This window comes from Solanum verrucosum, unplaced genomic scaffold (assembly GCF_900185275.1).
Source record: "Solanum verrucosum unplaced genomic scaffold, falcon-dt-bn FXZP01000064.1, whole genome shotgun sequence".
In the NCBI taxonomy this organism is placed as follows: domain Eukaryota; kingdom Viridiplantae; phylum Streptophyta; class Magnoliopsida; order Solanales; family Solanaceae; genus Solanum; species Solanum verrucosum.
In genome coordinates this window covers 1,962,632-1,984,863 of record NW_026020144.1, presented here as the reverse complement: position 1 = coordinate 1,984,863, position 22,232 = coordinate 1,962,632, and the positions used below count along the sequence as shown (strand labels likewise).

Here is a 22,232-nt window from a genome sequence, read left to right as displayed (position 1 = left end):
ACACCCTATTTAGTATTACTATTATTATACACACTCTATCAAATGACTCTTAGATGTATGATTAATTAAGGAGTCTATATGTGTATAATGGAAGACTTTTATCAAATTGCTAAAAAAAATTTGAAAAATTACCTAAATACATATTTTATTTTATTATAATTTTTAAAATTTTCTAATATTTTAAAAAATTACAATAATCCCATCTCCGATACATGCATGGAGTATGTATCCGCATGAATGTTTCGATATCTAATTTGAAAAAGAATAAAAATAAGGTATAATCAGTTCTCAACACTATGAAATTTACTTAATTTTTACATTCATTCTTTGGGCCTAAAATTTTACATCATACGGCCCGAGAGTTTTCTGGACATGTATGAACCAAATTTTCTAGAGATTTCTTGCCTGCCAAGAAGGATCAAAATCATGCAATTTCCCAAACATCAAAATGTTAACAAAAATGGAGTTTTTCGAAACGATGCCGTCTTCTAAAACAATTTTAACGGCGGCGACTTCTCTCACCGCTTCAGTAATTCTTTTCCGATCAATAGCTAGCGACCTTGTACCGGAACAACTCCAGCTCTTTTTTTCTTCACGATTTCAAAAATTATCGAACCGCCTTTCCTCGCAGCTGATTGTAGTCATTGAAGAATCTGAAGGTCTCACTTTGAACCAAATGTTCGACACCGTCAATGTTTATTTGGGTACGAAGGTTAATGCTTGGACTCAAAGGATCAAAGTTAACAAGCCTGATGAAGACGAAGAGCTCGCTGTCACTGTTGATAGGTAAGTTGGAGGTAAACAGTAGAGCGCCGATTGAATTATATTTTGAACAATTTTTGGTTTAAGTTAGAAACGAAGTCAAAATTTGGATTTCACAATTTGCGATAATGTGTATGTCCAATTTCTAAAGGCTTATCTTAAAATTTTTTGAAGCTGTTTATGTGAATAGGTACCAAGAAGTAACCGATTATTATGAAAATGTCAAATTCACCTGGATCATGAAGTCTAGGGGAATCAAACAGAGTGAAAAGAGCACCAACCCGAAGACAGAGCTTCGATATTTTGAGCTAAGTTTTCACAAGAAGCAAAAGGAGATGGCCTTAAAATTTTATTTACCGTATATTTTGAAGAGAGCCAAAGAGTTTAAGGAGGAGAAAAGGGTAGTAAGGCTACACACGGTGGATTATAATGGGACTGATTATTGGAGTTCTGTCGTGTTAAACCATCCTGCAACATTTGATACAATGGCTATGGAACCAGAAATGAAGAAGGAGTTGATCGAGGATCTTGACATGTTTGTAAGTAGGAAAGATTACTATAGGAGAGTTGGAAAAGCTTGGAAACGGGGGTACTTGTTATATGGACCGCCTGGTACAGGAAAATCGAGCTTAGTTGCAGCTATGGCTAATTACCTTAAGTTTGATGTTTATGACTTGGACTTGAGAGAGGTGCAATGCAATTCGGATTTGAGAAGGTTGTTGATCGGTTCATCAAACCGCTCTATACTTGTGATAGAAGACATTGATTGCAATGTGGGGCTGCAGAATAGAGAAAATGATAATGACACAACTGAAGATGACAAGGTATCGTAATGCATTTCTTTGACACATTTTTCAGTGCACAACATAAAAGAACTTCTCACTTCTCCTGAGAAAAGACGGCTTCATTCCTGTTATTCAACAAAGAAGAAAAAAAAAACTCTCTTTTATGTGTTCGACGATTATTGAGAAAAGTACAAATACTCATGTACAACATCAATTGTGATCTTTTACAATGTAGTTTGCATTTGAAGCATGTGATTACATTGATGACTAGTGAAACAAATATAATAGATCTTCAAGCACTAGCATGAATATTAACTGCTAGGATTATACTTTTGACTTGTATTTTGATAAAAAATTCTACAAATGCAGATTACACTTTCTGGGCTGTTGAACTTTATTGATGGCTTGTGGTCGAGTTGTGGAGATGAGCGAATCATAGTGTTCACAACGAATCACAAGGACAGACTTGATCCAGCATTGTTGAGACCTGGACGTATGGACGTGCACATTGAGATGTCATACTGTACTTTCAGTGGTTTCAGAGTACTAGCATCTAATTACCTAAAGATAGAGGAGCATAGACTGTTAGAGAAAATTGAAGATCTGTTCCAGAGAGTTAAGGTAACACCAGCTGAAGTAGCAGGAGAGCTGATGAAGAGCAACAACTCTGACGTTGCACTAGAAAACCTCGTCAAATTCCTTCAAAACAAGGAACATGAGGGTGTGACGAGAAGCAGCATTGCTGACTAAAACAGATAAGTCGTTACCACTCCTGTATAGAGTGATTGATATTCTTTCATATGTTAAAGAACAATAATATTATTAGCTTTTTCTGATGCTTTTGGAACATAATTACCTCGATTCCGTTAATTCTTTTCATCATTGGCCGATCTATTATTCATAAGCTTGGTATGATGTTTCAAAAAGTTTCCAAAACATCAAAGATCTTTTATTCTCATACAAGAACACAATGGTATCCACAATAGGACTATATAGAGTAGCAGGAAGGTCATGGCCAAAACATATAAAGATGTAGTCATTCATGGAGACATCAATCAAGATAAAGGATAGTCTATAGCCAATTCGTAGATAGATCACAAAGTATGAGCTATGTGACATACATATTTTCAAAAATAGACAGAGAGAGTAATTTTTCAAAATAAGAAAAAGAAGATGGAATATACATACAATCTGTGGCTGGTTTTAGTTGCCTTGTAGCGTTCAGTGTTGCCATTGTCTTCTCTAAACACTCTGCTTCCTAAGGTCAGAATCAGTTGAGATACAATGAGATGGTGAAGATAAGCAACCACTGCTAGCAAGTAGCAATGGTTGTTAACATACTACTAGAAACGTAACATAAAATCCATATTCACCATTGATATCTCCTTGAGGGTTCTCCATGGCCCTTTATCTGACCTTAAACAACCACCATTATTTTCACATGTACACCTACCACCTAGAAAATCTGGCAGCTCACTGAAAATCAAAAAGTTTTCACGATATGTTAAATTGTTAAGAACTCGTATAACATCTAGGATTGAAAAAACAAAGTTAGAGACAATTACCATTCATCAATGATTTCAAGCAGTTTGCCTTGATAATTGTTGCCAAGAATCTAGAAATTTCAAAAATCAATAGTTCTTGATGAGCAACCTATAAATTGTTCTATTGGACTCATGTTCATCAATCCTCATTTGGGATATAAATGAAACCCTTTCTTCATAACATAATATAAAAGAAACATGAGAAAAACTTGATCATAGGAAGAAAACATGGTGCCATACATGAATCTTAGACGTCGTTTCAGGGTCTAGAAAAGGCTTGAGTATATGCCAGAGTAGCCTAAATCCTGGTCCAGCGTTTATAACAAACATTTCACCAAGTGTCTGCAAAATTATTTTGCCAACATTAGATGTTAGGTATCAGTAAAAGTCATGTGTTATAGCTAAGCTGATAAGAGGTATATCAAATTACTTCAGGATAATAGTCATTATCAATCTTCTGCAGCTGCAAAATGACTTCTCGTACAGGTTTCGTGAAGTTCCTCAAACTCTACAATACAGAAAAACGAACATTATGAAAACTGAAAACTGAACAATAAGAGGTTAATAATCCACCAGAAAAGACTACTATACCACTCCTTCAACATCCAAGATGGTAACACCTCTATCAATATGTCTTTTTGCAGCTACAGAGCAAGCAAGAAACCGGAAGGCAATAGACTTCTCGAATTCTTGGACATGATATTTAACATAACGATCCAGAGTAGTTACTTCCAAAAGTTTGTCAACGTTCATTAGTCCCAATCTTTCAATATAAACTGGTCTTCCTTCCTTATCTGTGCCATGATAACCCTGAGGGTAGTTTTGTAGAACTTCATCTCTTTCATGGAAGTTGAAATCCTGAGCAAAATATTGTGTATGATCAAGAAACTGTGAAATTTAAACCAAAATGTGGCCGGATAATTTCAGAAGAAAACGTCCATATGTGCATAGGAAGATTAGAGCATGTCTAATAAGCCTTAGTCGACCTTCAGAAATATGGTATTACACACTAGTGTTTGAAAAAAGTAAGTCTACCTTGATAATACTGTCAGTTCCAAAATCTCTTCTCCATTGAAGCATATTTGTCCACATGAGCTTTGCCTTGTCTATATCAGACTTTCTAGCTTTAAGAAATCTGAAATTGTACAACTCAAAGTTCAAGATCATCATCTTCTGTCATCACATGAGTTGAGATAAAGTCTAGAACATGAACGCGTGGTGCTTAGGAAACAACTATGGAGTTAGAAAAGCAATTTCCGGTAACTGCCTTGTATCACGTTACAGTTGATGAAAGGTAAAGGTTTATATTTTGGAGACAAAATGATGAAATGACATGTTTAAAATCACCAGTTATGAAATCTAATTTTCTACATCCTACATTTCAAGCAGATGTAAATTAGAGATACCTAATAAGATGATTTAGGTTAAAAATTAGACACAGGACACCTTAGTAATTTGAGATTATCATCATGCATAGGAGGAAGCAGATTTTCCAGGATCAGGATTTGTCGAAAATCGTTTACAAACTCCATATCATTTTGTGACCTGATCATCGTAGAATGTAATTGATCTTCACAGTTTCCATGATCAAATAAAGATCCTTCACCACCTGTGAAAATTTGCAAATTCATACTTAACCATACGAGTACTAAACAGTCACTTGAAAAGGATAACAGAGTGGAGTCAATAACTTAACCATAAAAGCAAAACATAACTTCATGACCAACAAAGGCAAAATCTGACTATCCATGAGTAAAATATGATGAGTATTAAACTATCATCCACAAAATCCTACAGAGTTCGGCTCGGCTAGGTAAAATTGCGTACACAAACACCCTCACCAGACTCCTCTTGTAGAATACATTGATTATGTTGTTGATTTCTAAGTCTCAATCCTAAATCATTGGTGTAGGCTAATTTTCACATGAAATCGTTGTTTTTTTTCTTACTTCAATTCACATGTAATAGTGAATATATTGATTTGATTTGAAGAATATAGTAGAGAGAAAATATCATAAATGGAGTACAAAATTACCTGACATTTTCGTACGACTGGTTGAAAAATGAAGTTTATAATAATGTCTGCTTAACAGATAAAATGAGTGATCTTTTTTTTGACCTGCAACAAAAATATTGAGTATTTAATTACTTTACTTCAAACAATATTTGGAGTTTGGATATGAAGAGAATTGGGGGTTACGTGAAGCAGTTAAGCTTTTTGATAGCGGTTGGTTTTGTGCTTTTACTGGCGGGAATATGCCGTTGTCCCTTTTCTATTTATTTATTTGTAAAATCCAATTTTTACAAAAAAAAAATTAGAAAATATTCACTCTAGTAAAATAAATTTCTTGTTTTAAAGAGAAATGACTTTCCTAATAACAATAATAAAACAAATTTCACAAGTATTGTATCCTCTTCACCCTCCAATATATTTTACTTTCCCTTCCCCAATGGATGGATGAAATATTTTTCTTCGTATCGAACATCACTACATTTTTCTAGGATTGATTACGTGCAAGTTCCTCTCTTAGACTTTATCCTTGATGAAAAAACAAATTGTAGTTGCAGTAGGATATACCCAAAAAGAGGCTTCAACTGAAATGACATTTTATTTTGTCTATTATTAGAATGATTCTTTGGTATATTTAGCATCTTCTACTCTGTATTCAGAAACGTCACGGTCAATACAACATGAAGTGAACGGAAGTTCAACATTTTGAGTTCAAATCCTGAGAATAAAAAAGTTTCTTCAGGTAGAAAACACTACCCTTCTAATGAACTTAAGATGTGTACAAATTAATAGAAGGGTAGTAATAGTATATTCAGAAATAGCGCTGACTGACCACTTTTCTACGTTTAGATCTTCAAATTACTACTTAATATGCAAACGAAACAATATGGACGGCACACTTACTGTAAGATCAACGTGGAAACTGGAAAAAAACACTTGCATGTCCGAAAACCATAAAGTTTACCGGTCCGTCTTACATTTACAGTTCCATATATACAGATATTCACAAATTATTTTTTTACATAACATAGTAAGGGGAGAACTACAATTGATCTTTGAAGATGCTGACCACATTGGCTCTGATGAATGGCTTCTATATACATAGTAGTCTCTTTGCTCAAACAACTCTAACCACACCTACGAAATCACATTTCACGTATAGTCATACGATAATACTACCAGTAGTTTTGATGAAAGTTCACAGCATTGAGGAAAAAGATTGGACAATATATATACCTTCTATATCCAGTTCCTCTTGGATCGCAATTGAGTAAGCTTGTCCCTCCATAGAGCTGTAATTACCAATGTCAAAAGTGAGCAAAAGCAGCTAACCAGGGTTGTGAACTGGCAAAATAATGAAGAAAAAGAATCTCCCTCCGTTTCAATTTGATTTTGTAGTTTTGACTTGACACAGTTAATGAATAGCAGAAACGCCATTCCACACAAAATCTGGACATGTTAACAAGCGCACCTGCATCTCTATATCGTTCTTCAACCGCCGCAATCAGCATATTTCGCACAAGAATAAACTCCTTTGTTTCAATGCATGGCTTGCCATTAGGCCTGACCCACAATACAAGTTGGATTATATTAGTCACAACACAATAAGGCATTGTCAGACATCGTTTGGCAAACATGAAGAGTTTCAGCTATAATTTCAAACTACTTACAATATTTATCTCCCAAACAGAAAATAATGCTATTGTTATTTTTTATCAAAATATATACCTAATGGAGGTTTACCTGTCAAGCTCGGTGAACAGGAGACCATCAGAACCAGTAGTGTGCACTATTGGCTTCGGAGATTCAACAATTCTCATACCATCACTATAAGCCAAGTACTTGTTGACTTGTATTGGCACCTGGAATAATTAAACAGCAGAAGGTTTGTTATGTTAGCACTCATTTGGTGCAAGAGCACCATAAAGTTGAATTAAAGTGAGGAAATAGGACTATAGCGATGGGGACTATTGAGGAAAATATGGATGGCATTGTACACAAATTGTATATTGCGCTCCATCCGCGGATGGAGGGATCATGACCTCAATCATGAACAGATCATTATGGAACGGATCATGAATTCAATAGTACTTGTATAACTCAGTTTAGGGTGGATATAAAGTAAGATATACATTGCATATGTAGTTAACTCCACAATAATAAGGTATCAGTTAGCTCATGTACAAAACAGAAGCTGGGGAGATTAGTTTTTTACCTTGCTTCTCACAGCAATGTTGATTGCATCAGACGGACGAAGATCAAAGCTAATACTCTCAGCATCATTGTCGGACTGTAAGGACAACCATATTACAACCATATTAGAGGTGCTTAAGTTGCATACCCCTAGCCTAAAGATGTACTGAAACGTGAGGACATGGTCAGTCAGCATAGTAACAGCATTTTACACACCTTTGTTAGATATAACTGAGCATAATAAGCCTCATGCACCCTCTTTGTAACTCGAACAAGTTTAACCTTCAAACAGGGGAACTGTCAGATCAAGCATAAAAGATAACACAACTACTGATAGAGCACAAATAACAAGCTTACCGTGTAACCCATCTTCTCAACCATGTCATTCACAACTTGATACATTGTTGGTCTGGCCTGAAACAAAGCCAACATGTGTCTTTTTCAGTAACGGAAATAGAAAAATGCTGCAAGAAATTTGGCAGGATGGCTTTACCAGCACCTAGATAGGAAAACTTACAATTTGGACATTGCGCACAGCTGCCATGAGCAGCGCACTTGGCATCTCCACTGTCATATAAAACAGACATAAGACAGAGAAATGAGATGGCCTTAATTGATTTATGCACTAAGAGACAGTCCAGTCATTAAACAAATGAACGAAATATCTACGTACAAACAATAATAGGGAGAAGAAGCCCTGTCCCATCTTCCATTCTTAATACAATCGCAGGATGTGGAGCATAATCCGGTAGATGACCTCCTTGTGGATTATTATGCACACATTTCAAATGCCTTCCATCTCTCATTTTGATCATGAAACCATCTGGCCCACTTCGCACTTCAACTACACAAGAAGAATAGGAAATTCAACCCCACATAGATAAGTTATTGCCTTTTTATTCATTTATTTGGGGGAAAGTTGGTTAACATCAATCTCGGTTTTTAAAGATAACATTGCCTTTCAACTAACGTGAAGCAAAAGACCGCCAACAGTGAGGCATGCAACCTAACTTCAAAACTTGACACGTGAAATACGCAGAAAAGTTGGGAAATTTATGGGAATGTCATCACGCTGTAGAAGAATCATCTCAATACTAAATTAGATCGTTATACTTCAGTCACTATAATTCGCACAATGAATCCCCGCACGACAACAGTGAAATTATTATTTGGAACAATGAATCCCAGCATTATCAATTGTTTTTTCTCAATAAGAATCAGAGTATGACAATAAGTAATATAGCACTTGAGAACAAAGTTAGCATACCAGCTTCGACCACGCTAGAGTTCACATAATCTGCGTTGCTTTCATTGGAATTCTCTGCCATGCTACCATTTCCGTCTGATGATGAACTAAAAGTGCATTGTATCACCTTGCTTACTCGTGATCGTGGTTGACGAGCCACATTAACCCGGAAGCTAGAGATCCCATTAAGCCCCCAGAACCTACTCTTCAAAATCTTCGCCTTCACTACAGAAGAATTGACAGGAACAGCAAACTGACTTGTTTGCTTTCCACGAACAACAGGACAAATAACAGGCCCTTGCAGAGAGCTCATTCTGCCTACTCAGGAATCTACACAGACAACAATTACCTTAAAAGTAAGGATCATACACAAAAATCTACTCTCAATCACAAATTACTTATATAGATTCCAGTCCTAAACTAATAAATGCCACTTGTATGAATTCTCTACATCCAATCGAAAAATTACACTATATATAGAAAATTATATGCATATATGTAGATGCTGAATCCTTGGTTTACCTCTATATATTTTTGAACCCTCCATAAAAATCCTAACTCCGTCACTATCTATGTTCCTTCAATTCTATAAGAATTTGACTTTAAAAACAATTAGGGGTCTCACTTATCCATTCCATTAACGACAACAAATAATTCCACAAACTACAAGTGAATCCAACAAAAAAAAAAGGATTTCAAAGTACTAAAGCAACATATTTGCTCTAATTCACCAATCAAAACTCAGTTCTGATCATAATTCAAAAGTCAACAACTCCATGGTGATCACTACTTAAGTCTAAACAGTCATAATATTACCGTAAACACAAAATAGATTCAATTTTTACACTAGTTCTGCTTAAAATTTCAACTTAACAATCAAACCTTCATCTTCTCCACAGTGATCAACAATTAAAAAAAAATAACAATTCAACTTTTTTTACTGATTAATTAAATAGTTTAATCCTCTGATCGATCCAATTGAAGAAGAATAATAGCGTTAGGTACTACCTGGATCAGCGATCGTAAGCCTTTCAAGTTTACTGATAAATTATTATCAGAAAACAAATAAGAAAAAGGAAAATGATATTTTTTGTTGGAGAAAGAGAATTGAGATAATTTAGAGGCGACAAAGAGGTATGGATGAAGAAGAAGAAGAAGAAGATAAATAGTGTGAGAAAAGATAAAGAGATAAAACACTTTGTTTTTGTGTGTGTATTGAATGAATGAAGAAAAAAGAGAAATGGAGAAGAATAGTTAAGTAAGGGACTGTGGGGAGTTGTAGATATTTTAATTCCATTGGACAAGGAAAAGCACTTTCTCATTTTTCTTTATGGACAATTATGTCCTCTTACCTTATGCCCAAGGAAAACTATATATATTGCTTCTAGAAATATAAATAATTTTCTAATTTCTTCAGAAAAAAAAATTATATATGTTTCAAAGTGTAGGTATTCATGTGTTAAATATTTAATTTTAGATTTGGTGAAAAATATCAGAGGATGGAAAGGGTAATTATGGTAATTCATAAAAGTAGAGGTTTGTTTGCATAGAGGGGACGTCATGATCAAGCTAACTGATAGACACTTCACCTCAATGCCGGCCGACGAAATTAAAACTGCTCTGTAACTGCCACGTGTATTACACTGGATAAGGGTCCTTCTGTTGTCAATTTAGCACAATTCAGGCCCTTTTTAGTAAACTATTCTGGCTCAAATATTGAGAAAAAGATTATTTATATTATCGATGAAAAGTTAGATTTATTTATGTCATTTTCGTTTGAGAAAAAGATTATCTATGTCATTTTTTGTAAACTAAATGTATTTATGATTTTACGAAATTATTTTTTACACGTGGTCAATTATGATTTAATCACATCATTAATCAAAACATTTTTAACAGGAAAAAAGCTTAAATATGTCTAGAGAAAAAGCTCATTTATGTCATTCGTAAAAGTTTAGCTCATCGATGTCATTTTAGTTAATAAATAATGACAGTCTTTTCCTCACACGAAAATAGTACAGACGAGCTAAACTTATAACGAATGGTATAGATGAATCTTTTCTCAAAATTCGATGGCAATTAACATAATTGAGTATTTTCCCTTTTACTTATTTATATTTCCTTAAATGTTATTGTTCGAACCCCTTCCCTAATAATTTCTTTAAAATGAAAAAAAAAAAGGTTCCTTTTTTCATCAAAGAAAAAGGGTTTGAACGTGAGGAAAAATATCTATCTTGTACTTTATTTATCTTATCTTATTATTTGAAAGTCGACTGTTATTTCACCCGTTTCATTTTAAACACACGATATGATACACTTAAAAGATTAAAAAAGATTAAATTTTTATTCAACTTTATCTTAATAAAAATAATAATAATAACAACAAGTTTAGAATGATAGAATTTTTAACAAAAAGATTTAAGATATAATTTTTTTAAATTATCTTTTGAAATTGTACAAATATAATATTTGGGGAAGTCATAACTTTCACTAAAATTATGCAAGATATAACACTTCCTATTTTATTTTGATACAAGTTTTTTTCCCTTAGAAGCTAAGTTTTTCATAAGTTAATTATTGGTAGGTGTAAATAAATAGTAGTAATAAATGGAAGAAGCTTAGCATGAAGCAAAATAGCTGGCAAAGGATCAATAAAAATAAAATAATATTCATTTAATGATATGAGCCAATGAGAGACTAGTTCAACTATGGCGGCTTTTATTACTAGCCAAGCAATGTATGGATTATTATTTTTATTTATCCTTTCTAATTTTATTATAGCTTTGATGCCTTTTGAATTTTACTTGGATTTTTTTATTCAATTCAATATCGACGAAGTTGATACATTCCAAAAATGCTTTACTCATACTTTAAAATTAAAATAAACCAAGAAAGAGTATGTTGTAAGAAAGGTAACAAGGGAATATTATATCGATCAAGCAAGAGATGAATATAGAATCTTTTGAAGTTGTTAAATTAGTGTTTTCATTAGAATTTTGAGGGATTTGAATAAGTATAACAATAATAGGAATATAATACAAGCAAGCACGAAGTTATCCTTGCTTGACACACTTTCATTGAAAAATTATATTATATATAGTGTAAATTTCATATATGACATATATTATAGTACTATTTTCAAGCTATAGCAATAGATTTAGACTTTCAAGCTATAGCATTAAAAATTTCAGGTTATAACAAATTTATCAAAAAAAGAAATGTTTTTATTAATTGGAAAAAACTTTTAAAAAAAAAAGATAAACGAAAATTTTAAAAAAAAACGGAATTAGAAATAAAAAAGAAAAAAACTGAAAAAATGAAAATAGATGTATTAATTAAATTTGAATTGATTGATGATAATTTTTAATTAGCATAAACTTAGGAGATTCAAACTAATTAGGAATATTTGTTTTCCTTAATTCACTCTAATCTGTTAAAATTAATTAATTTATCCATTTTCAGAAAAACAAAATAAAACCAAATGTAATTGATGTTGGTGCAACATTTAATGATCTTTGTTTTAAATTGTAAGATTTGTTTATTCCAGTATTTATACAGATTGTATACAACTTCATACATCTTTAAAAATACTTAATCCACGCTTGTTAAGACAATATAATTTACAATTAGGTTGTAAATTGTCCAGGATGAAAAAAATGTAAAACAAAAACGTAATTGAGGTTGTTACAAAATACAATTATCACTATTTTACATTGGCATAATCGTTTATACAATGTATTTATACATGTTGGATACCAACTTCATTTATTTTTTATTTTTTTATTTTTTTGTGTTAGAATATGAATTTGGATGCCAAAGGTGTACATTTTGGATACCAATTATAAGTCAGAGTTAGTTTATGAACTCTAAATTAGTAGTATGATTTCTTTCTAGTTAATAAGACATTGTAAAATCATAAACTCTAAATGTTGAATCCAATTTGTATGCATTTTGTATATAACTGTTATCCCGAGAATTATTAGAGTCAATGTGTAATTTATCTTTAGAATGGTGTATCCATTTGGAATGCAGTCTGTATATAACTAGTATCTTGCGATTACAATAGTCAATCTGTAATTCATATGTAATTGGTATCTTTTTGAAATAAAACAGTTGATATTATATATGTCAAATACTTAAAGCTGTAACAAACACAAAAATATCGTCCAAAAGTAAAAAAAAAAACTTGTAATTCTAAAAAGTCTAAGATGCAATCAACTATCTCAAATTTGATCTCCGTGGTCTTGGTGTGGGACAATTGCTGGTATTCGGAGCATGTACTTTTATTATGCGGGGTCCATCAAATTTGCTAGCAACAGTGCCAGTTACTTCACTCTCACTGGTCGCGCCATCATCATTCTTTGTTTTCCATAATGTCATATGATTGTGGCATACCTTTGACGATGGTACTTTGCATCGATATCAACAGAACGCATACAAAAACTCCATTAATGATGTATTCAGCTAATAGACACGTGTACAAACCACAATCACTGAAAAAAATTTGAAAGAAAAATCATTTTATACCATTTTCATACCAATGTTAAAAATTTAAATACATTAATGAAGAAATTGAAAAAGAAACCTTCCTATTAGAAAAAATCTCAATTTCATATCAATATTAGTCATAATTCATACAAAACAGAGTAATTTAACAATTCATACCATTTGCATACCAATTTAACAACTCATACCATTGGGCTACTGATATCAAACCAATTTCATACCAATGTCAAAACACAATTCATACCATTTGCATACCAATATTATATCACATTTCATATACTATCCCAAAATCATATATTAAAGTGAGATTTATATAAATATTATTCACATTTCGTACAAGTTTCACCCAAACAAAAGTTTCGAAACAACAATAAGCATAATGTGATATTTTTAGCAAAAAAATCACTAATTTGAATAATGTGAAAATAAATTAAATATAATACTTACCCTAACAGCTTTTTTTTGCCTTTTTTGGATATTCGAATTTTTGATTCCTTCTTTTTTATTGTTCTTCTTGTTGATGGTTTTGAAGATTGAGCAATTTCTACATTTGTTGCTTTTTTTCTTTTTTATTTCACTAACAAAATCAGAATTCGAATCAAAAGGGGTTTCTACAATTTTCCCCTTCCTCTTCTTTCCCTTTTGATTTGCCGGACTCACCATTTTCTTTTCTTCGTTTTTTCTCTCCTTTTGACCCTTCAACTGAGAGGAACCACACTTTGCAGGAATTTCAACATTCTTCGTGTGTAGATCTCATCCCACCATTAAATCATATAAATGTGGGAGTTCTACTGATTTTCTTTTTGAATAAAGAAGATGAACGTTGAAGATGATGAGAGAGAAAAAGTTAGTTCTCTGTAAAAGAGAAACGTGGGGGTGGGGGTGTGAGATTTACGTGTGGGTAAAAGAGGAAGGTGGGGATTGTTGTGTGAAATCTGGGAAAAAATCCCTAAAATGGTGGAAGAGATAATGACAATTGATTCTCAAATATAATGTTATCCCTAAAATGGCGGAAGAGATAATGACAATTGATTCTCTAATATTAATGTTATTTCTCTTACTTATTAATTATAATGTAATTATAAAAATAATAACTAATTAATTAAATTAATTAAATTAATTAAATTATAAATTAAAACTAATCTGTTAATATTTGTAATTAAACTGTTATAAGTAGTAATATAAAAAAATTACATCTAAACGCTGTAATATTAAACCTTAAATAGATATATGATGTGATTTATATATATATATATATATATATACACACACACAATATACATATACTATATTTCGGCCCTTCATTTCAATTGCGGAATCACTGCCACGAGCCCAGCCCATGTGGCCTGTACTTCAACCCCATTATTGGGCCGGTTGGTAGCCCGCCGGTAGAAACTCAGGGAGCTGGCCTTTTACATATACTCTTTAAATTTTAGTCAGTTATAAAAACTACATTTAAAGTTTAGTCAATATTCAAATCGCTCCTCTTCCTTATATTTATAAGTTTAAGACTTCTGATGTTCAGATCAATCGCCAAATCACCCTTAACTTGGTTTCAGCGGACAACTATACCCTCCAATTTTGAGTGTGTACAAGTAGACACTTAAACTTGTATAAAATTGAACAAGTAGTCACACGTATCCTACATGACATAATACACTAAGGACGTGACTCAAAATTGTCATGTAGGGTGTCATGTAGGACGAATGTGTCAAGTTATTCAATTTTATATAAGTTTAAGTGTCTACTTGTACACACTCAAAGTTAAAGGTTATATTTGTCAGTTGATGTCAAGTTAATGATCATGTTTTGTATCATGTCAAATTTAACTCTAGACTCTCTAAACTTTAAAGTCTCAAATGAAAATCTCATACCTTCGGGTCTGAAGTTAGGGGTTGGCTTCTCCTCGAAGGTCCCAAAAGCTTGAACAATATACCCGAAGTTTGAAGCTACACTTTGACAGCTCAAACTTCAAATCTAAACATCAAATTTATTTGATTATAAAGCGGTTAAAGTTTAATTTGTTTTTTGTCATCAGATATTTAGAGAGAATTAGCACTAAAATTGTAGTCTATTAAAGCAACACTATTTAGTTAGGTCTAGAGTTCCTAACTTCTTGACGGAAACCATAAATGTATATAAAGAAGAGCAACTTTCATATATAGCAAACATAAAAATTATATTTGTATGTTATAGATATAGTTTGTATAATTGCTCTTCATAACAAATTTTATGTTTGCTATGGAGCTTTTGATTTGTATAATTCGCTAGATACATCCAATTTATATACAATTTTTTCAGTTTTGTATAAATTCATTTATACAATTGGATAATTTGTATATAAAACATTTGCTGTAATTTGTATATGTACGTGTTCTTTGTATAAGTGTATATGTGAAATCTATATGCAAATCTCTCTCTCTCTCGCTTTATACAACACAAAATATACATTGTAATTTGTATAATATGTGTTTGTATAAAGCGAGAAAGAGAGAAAGACAAAAAAGAACTGGGCAGGGAAAGATCTGTATTTGTATAATTATAAGTGTATAGAACGAAAATATATGTATTTGTATTTGTATATACACTTTTCTCTCTCTTTATACAAACACAAATGCATTTTATACATTTGTATTCCGAATGGGTAATTGTATACCGAAAATGGCTAATTGTATACCGAACTAGATGGCAAAAAAATGGGATGTTTGCTGCGAATTACAAATAAAATAAACTATGACTACAACATTTAATTTGAATTAATAATTTGCTATTTCATACAATTTTTCCTATAAAAAACTACTTTATTACTCATTCCGTCCCAATTCAAGTGGTATAATTTTCTTTTTGATTTGTCTTTCTACAACGCAAGTTTAAAACGGTACGATTTAAAAGATTAAACACACACCTTCAATTTTATGATTATAATATTCAAAAATCTCTCTTTATTTCTTAAATTATGTATTCAGTCAAATTAAGACACTTAAATTAAAACGGAGGAAGCACATATAGAGAAAAAAAAATTGCAAGTACGATGCTAAATGGGAGCATTAGTTACTTTGAATTCAAATAAGTTGCACAAAGTCATAATAATTAATAATATGAAAAAGGTAATGTTAAAAACTAACAAACCATTAATGGATCAAACTTGGTCTATTCTACAATAACATAACAGTTATGTTTGTTTTTTTGTTTTTTCAGAATGACCAAGTTTGCTCCATTAATAAAGCAAAAATGATAAAATTACATAAAGAAAATGACGTGGCCAAATTAAACTCCTAATTTAAGTGCCTCCAGTAAAATTAGGGGGCGGCCAAACACCTCCTCCACCTTCAGTAACATAAGTTAAACATGTCAAAGGCACTAAACACAAACCTCTGCTTCTAAGATCTCTTTTCATTTCTTCATTATTCATCTCTACACCACCCTGCACCCACCATAATAATATCAATACAGTATATATGTCAGTAAATGACGTATTCATTGCCTTTCAAGATATAGCGTATAAAGAGAAAGATAGTCAATCCTTAATATCTTTCGGAACAATGAGACTATGATATAACCATTGATACGTAACACTATTTGATTGAGCACGAAATTTAAGAGAAAAAAAAGAAATATTTTTAAAACTCGAGTCTTGAGGTCTAAAACAAAGGTAGATAAATTTTTGGAGTTGATAATTTTTTAGTTGCTTACTGAACTAATTTATAATAGTTATTTTCCCTACAAAATCAATTTCTTTGATGAAAGAAAAATGACTTTCTAAGATAATAACTATTTCGTTGAGTTACCATATGAAAAATATTGTTTGTTATTAAGGGTAAAATTGAAAAGTTAAAGTTCAATTATTATATAGAAAAATATCATTCTTTTTCAACTGACTAGAAAAGAATGAGTTTCACATAAATTGAGACAGTGAGTAGAATATATATATATAGAGAGAGAAGAATGAAGTTATATATCTTACTCCATGCAATGATCTGCTGGCTTTGCTTCGTGATGATTTCATGTATGGCACACTTAGTGTCTACAGAAAGTAAGTGAAACATGATCAATAAAAAAAAAATCTCAAACCCTAGCTAGTGAAAATAAATTATGTATCTTGAAGTAAAGCGAAATTATAAGAAAAATATGAAAACAAAATACGAAGCAAGTTCGAGCTATATATTATGGAAGGTGATAAACGGTATAGGTAGGTACCTCAACTTGGTTTTGAAGAAATTTGATATAACCAATAGCTTCCATTAGTACAGATGCTGTGTCCGTCTGCAATATTTTCACATGCAAAACATTTTAATTTACTTGTCAGTATAAATGTGTCTCTCTAAATAAATAAATTACTAACACAATGCAAGTATAGTATAGTTGTAGCAACTTTAAGTAATATAGACGTATGATGGAATAGTTGTGATCCCTTTATTTTAATCAGAGATTTTGAGTTTAAACTTATGAAAATGTTAAAAATCATGTTGAGTATCGCCTTCAGAAATGGACTCTTCAATGCATGAGTCTAGATTTAGTCGGACTCTAAGTATGTGGTACATAATTGAGGTTTTCGCCTAATTCACTCTGAAATATTTTGGTTATGCATGCGCGGATATCAAATATCGGATGAAGAAAAAAACTTTTTAGGAATACAGTGAGTTGTGATTTGTGAACAATGTTTTTCTCGGGGTTATAAATACCCTAAGCATGCACTTTGTTCACTGTACAATTCCATGAAATTCGTGCTATGTTTGAATATTTTGACGCCAAAACGACCATCTAATTTAACCTTGCTTTTTATTCTGAGAATTTCATTATAATTTCTATATGTTAATAGTGTGGAAATTTTCTTATTACTATGCTAATATTAGTGTATAAGTTACTCAAAATCATTTTACTAATGTAATGTCTTTTGTGTCTGTATAGTCATCTCATGTAACGATGAGATTCAGACTTAAAATCTTTATCGTATATGATCATCAGTCTCATCTAAAAATTTAAACCGTTAAGGACACTTTTAATGTATTTTCTTACTTACTACTATTATCTTTTCAACAATGTCATTGTTGTCGGTTCAAGTTTCGTTCTCAAATAAATTATTTCCCCATCACTCACTTATTTTTAATTATACTATCTAGGTCCAAACATTAAGATAGTGAAAGGTCTCTAAAAATCAATTTCACTAGCAATTTAAGATACTGAGCATATACTCTCTTTAAGGCAATTATAATCAAATGACCCAAATTCAAATTCATTGTTAATGACATGATATGTGCTTTTACATAATGTAGTAAATGGACTAAAAAGGAAAATAAAAGACGGTATATATACCTTGCCAAAAGGTGCTACCAATTGTTGAAGAGCTGCTATTCTATCTCCTAATTTCTCCTTTCTCACCTGCATTATATTCCAATAAAGCAAAATCACCCTTTAAATACCAATCAAAAGTTTAGTTTACTTCCTTTGATCCTAAATGTTACTTTATCGTTTATATGCTTCGACAGTATAAATAATTTTTTCATCTTATACCTGCAATAACATAAAATAACTCTTTATATCAAATGTGATACAATAACATACATACTATGAGTTTTACTTTTTTTCATTAACTTGTTATAACAGATAACATGTGTATATGTGTATCGTATTTAAGATTATAAATTTCATAAATAGTCTAATATTATTATTTTTGCACGGTCGATGTATATAACTTAATAAATTACCTTAAAGGGTGGACATGATGCGCGTGAATCAACTCTTGATTTTTTTGGTGCATTTTGAGGCCCTTTATTAGTCTCCAAAGTATTGCTGGTCCTTTTAGCTTCAGGCATTCCATTACTAAAGGCCGATATCTTCAAAATTCAAAATAATAATAATAAAGTTAATTTTACACATTTAATCATATCAATCAAAAAGACGGACTCATTTCTGAAGAAAGTGAAAAAATAAAAAGAGATAAAGAGCCATATATAAACGTATAAAGCTGAAGTAAACTTTAATATGAAAAAAGAATGCCTTTCTCTTTTCTTGCATATAATTATAAAAGTAAAAAAAAAAGAAAAAAACTTTCCCAATTCTCTTGTAATTAAGAGAATCACAAACAATATTTAAAGGAAAATGGATATTATATTTGTTGGATTAATATCTTGCAATTAATTCCCTAATTAGAAATTATATATTTTTCAATGCAAGTATATATAATTACTAACCATATTATTAAACTTAGGTTAAAATTGCTTATCCCGACTTGCTAGTAACATAGTATGAACAATGCACACATTAAATGCATGCAAAATTAAGTTAAGTATTTTTAAAAAAACATTGATATATGAGAAGAAGAAGCGACATTTTGACAATATTTGGTTGAAGCTCGAAAAATAATAATAAAGTTTTAATTCAAAGGCTTGATATAAATTTCACTTGAAAAACGTTGAAGTTTTAATTTGTAATTAAGTGAAGTATCACTTAACATATTTCACTAGTATTAGAAATACTGGAGTTCAGTATTTGCATATAATGATGTGAATAGTGAACTCTAGAAAAATTCGCAAAACATATAGAAATACTTACACTTGTGGAGCTATTTACTGGACTTTCACTTGATGAATGCTGAAAATGATTTGTTGTTAAGCCATATGTCTGGCTAAAACTCCCTCCATATCTTGTAGAATTGATGAGATCCAATGGCTGTAAATTCATATCCAAAGAGCTACAAGAATTTGCTTGATTTATATTCAAATTGGACACATTTATTGTGGGATATATTTGACTAAATCTCCCTCTATTAGTACTAATACTACTAGAATTTGAAGAATAAAGAAGATTATTGTTATTATTATTATCTCCATGATAAAGTTGAAGCCCAGTATTAGAAAGTGTACCAAGCAAAAGCTTAGCATTCATATCACTCAATTCTCCTCCTTCTTCTATACTTGATGGACTTGTCAACATTTGAGTAAATTTTGGATATGAATTTTCTTGCTTAATGTTATTATTAGCCCATTGATGAAATCCCAAATCTTGAGTAGTACTACTCATAGAATTAACTAGGTTTAATGGATCACTTGATGATGAATTTGTAGTATTGATGATGTCTCCACTAGAATATGAATTAATAAGACCACTTCCATGACTGTTCCTAAATAAGCAAAAAAAAAAAAAAGATTAGATAAAATCTAATTAACACTATTGCTTTTGAGGAAAAGTAATAATTAATCAAAGTTTCAAGATTGTAAATATTGGTCCAAGGAAAGTGAATCAAAGGGATTACTATACTTTAATTTCTATTTGTTACACATCAAATCAAGAAAAGAATGTCAAAAGAAAAAAAAAAGTTATTAGGAGAAAGAGAAGAGAGATTCTAATATTCCAAAAACTTATCATGATAATATAATGGAAGTAGCCAAAATATAATCATTCATATGAAACACTATATGACTAAATAATAAAGTGGACTTACAAGATAGTAGTAGTAGTAGTACATGGGGTCCAAGCGTTTGTTGTTGAAACTCCTCCATAGCAAGAATTATTAGAAGATGAAGAAGAATTTGGAGAAATACCAATAAGAGGAAATTGATCTTGGAATTGGAGTTGATGATATTGATATTGTTGATGGAGATTTGCAGGCTCCATAATTAAACAAAAATAATAATAATATGAGAGGTTTTGCTTCTTTTTTTTAAAGCACTTGAAAATCCCAAGATGAAGAATAATTAAAAAGCAAAAGTACTATATACTACTCAAGCTTCTTCTCCTCCTCCTTCTTATCTTCTTCTCTCTTAAAAAAAAACCCTTAAGCTATAGCTATCTCCTCTCTACTACTATATACTATACTATATAAACTCAAAAGAAATTAAACCTACATAAATTTGACATCTTCACTTTTTTAGCCACTTTTTCACCATATAAGTCTTGTTCTTACTCATTCAATATCTCAAAGGGGTTTAAAAGCAACCTTGAAAAGAAAGAAAACAAGCAAGCAAACAAGAAGAGATAGAACCCCTAGCTATAGCTCTCATAATATATATATATATATATATATATATACTCCCTCCGTTTCATTTTATATGACAGTATTTATCTAGACATACATTTAAAAATAAGTATTTCTGAATTTTGTAGTTTTAAACATGTCATGACAGATACGTAACTATAGAAACATTAAGAAGGTAACTTTACATTCTTTTCAAAACAGACTAAAAAGGAAAGCGCGTTTGTATTAAAATAAAACAAAAATGAGTATATAAGGTATACTATAATGTATTCTATTTTTTTCCTTTTTCTGCCAAACTTTATTTTTTTGCACATTCACAATATATAAAAAACGAATTTCATGTCTCCCACTCTTGTCTCCAAGGGCATCATACTGTATAATACTTAATTATATTTTTGTATTTTATTATTTTTTTGGTGGAGGGGTAGGGTGGGTATTTAGGGGTGACTGCAATTACAGGGAGATGATTATAATTCCCTAAGGTTATGATTAAAAATGTCTGGCGCTGCTGCCTTCAATCCCAAGGCTTTGAATGAAAAAAGTGTATTTGTGAAGAGAAATGATAACAAAAGGGCCATATTTCTTTTGATTGTTATTTCTCTTTCTTTGATACCCACATGTTTTCTTGACAAGTCTTTGTAATTGTACTATATATAACTCCCCTTCTTGTTGGTATATATATATATATATATATATATTAAAATTAAAACATAACACAAAAGTATTGTTGTGAAAGGCCAAATTGGATATGCTTATCTTTCCATTATTCATGTGGTCCATGATACTAGCTATATACATTTGTTAGTTTTCTTTGTAATTAAAAGTTGTATAGTAATAAAAAGCTAAGGAAGAACATGCACTATAGGCTATAGAGTAACTCTTTAAGTTCAAGTTTGGTGGTCCAATGCCTTGCTATATAGTAGTGTACATATAATTGTTGATGATCTATTGGAAATAGGTATAATGTAGGCATGTCTTGTGAGAAGTGAAATTGGAGCTATCCAATTGTGACCCATCCAAAGACGGAGGGTGGATAGATAAGGGCGAGTTGAGAGAAGGACTAACATACTAGCTTCTAGGTTGGCTAGGTTTTGAAGAAGACTTGCACATCACATTTTAGGCGAATCTCATATTTGAATGAAAGAGGAAAATCATATAAGCTTTACAAGGTATTGCACAAGTCCACATGTCATGTGGGCTTTTGGGGTCA

General features: G+C 31.5%; 4 protein-coding genes across 6 annotated transcripts; 1 reads left to right on the top strand and 3 right to left on the bottom strand.

Moving 5' to 3' along the window:
• Positions 1 to 430: 430 nt before the first annotated feature.
• Positions 431 to 2,381, top strand: LOC125827848 (protein HYPER-SENSITIVITY-RELATED 4-like). Of its 2 annotated transcripts, none has more exons than XM_049507193.1 (3): positions 431 to 786; positions 953 to 1,586; positions 1,917 to 2,381. In XM_049507193.1, the coding sequence occupies exons 1-3, from the start codon at positions 449 to 451 to the stop codon at positions 2,295 to 2,297; spliced, it is 1,353 nt and encodes a 450-aa protein (XP_049363150.1). In that variant the 5' UTR covers positions 431 to 448; the 3' UTR covers positions 2,298 to 2,381. The 2 variants fall into 2 exon arrangements, with proteins under 2 accessions (XP_049363150.1, XP_049363151.1); XM_049507194.1 differs by having other exon boundaries at positions 695 to 786; positions 937 to 1,586.
• Positions 2,382 to 2,867: 486 nt separating this feature from the next.
• LOC125827750 (phosphatidylinositol/phosphatidylcholine transfer protein SFH4-like) lies at positions 2,868 to 5,252 on the bottom strand. The gene is made up of 8 exons (XM_049507073.1): positions 5,127 to 5,252; positions 4,538 to 4,700; positions 4,127 to 4,226; positions 3,683 to 3,949; positions 3,522 to 3,599; positions 3,332 to 3,433; positions 3,113 to 3,162; positions 2,868 to 3,023 (listed from the first exon to the last, which is right to left on the bottom strand). Exons 1-8 carry the CDS (start codon positions 5,131 to 5,133, stop codon positions 2,891 to 2,893), a joined length of 900 nt encoding a protein of 299 aa, XP_049363030.1. The 5' UTR covers positions 5,134 to 5,252; the 3' UTR covers positions 2,868 to 2,890.
• Positions 5,253 to 5,991: 739 nt separating this feature from the next.
• LOC125827625 (bifunctional nuclease 2-like) lies at positions 5,992 to 9,769 on the bottom strand. Of its 2 annotated transcripts, none has more exons than XM_049506930.1 (11): positions 9,550 to 9,769; positions 8,563 to 8,871; positions 7,969 to 8,139; positions 7,813 to 7,862; positions 7,653 to 7,709; positions 7,512 to 7,577; positions 7,318 to 7,392; positions 6,846 to 6,964; positions 6,574 to 6,665; positions 6,339 to 6,394; positions 5,992 to 6,239 (listed from the first exon to the last, which is right to left on the bottom strand). In XM_049506930.1, exons 2-10 carry the CDS (start codon positions 8,852 to 8,854, stop codon positions 6,342 to 6,344), a joined length of 975 nt encoding a protein of 324 aa, XP_049362887.1. In that variant the 5' UTR covers positions 8,855 to 8,871; positions 9,550 to 9,769; the 3' UTR covers positions 5,992 to 6,239; positions 6,339 to 6,341. The 2 variants fall into 2 exon arrangements, with proteins under 2 accessions (XP_049362887.1, XP_049362888.1); XM_049506931.1 differs by having other exon boundaries at positions 5,992 to 6,227; positions 9,550 to 9,717.
• Positions 9,770 to 16,083: 6,314 nt separating this feature from the next.
• On the bottom strand, positions 16,084 to 21,047 carry LOC125827682 (transcription factor bHLH110). Its single transcript, XM_049507000.1, has 7 exons — positions 20,489 to 21,047; positions 19,600 to 20,167; positions 18,753 to 18,881; positions 18,361 to 18,426; positions 17,245 to 17,310; positions 17,012 to 17,071; positions 16,084 to 16,471 (listed from the first exon to the last, which is right to left on the bottom strand). Exons 1-7 carry the CDS (start codon positions 20,659 to 20,661, stop codon positions 16,328 to 16,330), a joined length of 1,206 nt encoding a protein of 401 aa, XP_049362957.1. The 5' UTR covers positions 20,662 to 21,047; the 3' UTR covers positions 16,084 to 16,327.
• Positions 21,048 to 22,232: the final 1,185 nt, after the last annotated feature.

Coding starts and splice junctions, on each gene's coding strand:
- LOC125827625 (XM_049506930.1), bottom strand. CDS start 8,854: ATGAGCTCTCTGCAAGGGCCTGTTATTTGTCCTGTTGTTCGTGGAAAG. Junction 7,710..7,812: donor CTGTGCGCAATGTCCAAATT/GTAAGTTTTCCT, acceptor GCTTTGTTTCAG/GCCAGACCAACAATGTATCA. Junction 6,965..7,317: donor ACATTGCTGTGAGAAGCAAG/GTAAAAAACTAA, acceptor TAATTATTCCAG/GTGCCAATACAAGTCAACAA.
- LOC125827682 (XM_049507000.1), bottom strand. CDS start 20,661: ATGGAGCCTGCAAATCTCCATCAACAATATCAATATCATCAACTCCAA. Junction 20,168..20,488: donor ACTACTACTACTACTATCTT/GTAAGTCCACTT, acceptor TTGCTTATTTAG/GAACAGTCATGGAAGTGGTC. Junction 18,882..19,599: donor CAGTAAATAGCTCCACAAGT/GTAAGTATTTCT, acceptor TGAATTTTGAAG/ATATCGGCCTTTAGTAATGG.
- LOC125827848 (XM_049507193.1), top strand. CDS start 449: ATGTTAACAAAAATGGAGTTTTTCGAAACGATGCCGTCTTCTAAAACA. Junction 787..952: donor CTCGCTGTCACTGTTGATAG/GTAAGTTGGAGG, acceptor TTATGTGAATAG/GTACCAAGAAGTAACCGATT. Junction 1,587..1,916: donor ACACAACTGAAGATGACAAG/GTATCGTAATGC, acceptor CTACAAATGCAG/ATTACACTTTCTGGGCTGTT.
- LOC125827750 (XM_049507073.1), bottom strand. Junction 3,600..3,682: donor TCTTGGATGTTGAAGGAGTG/GTATAGTAGTCT, acceptor TCTGTATTGTAG/AGTTTGAGGAACTTCACGAA. Junction 3,024..3,112: donor CTTGAAATCATTGATGAATG/GTAATTGTCTCT, acceptor TTTGATTTTCAG/TGAGCTGCCAGATTTTCTAG.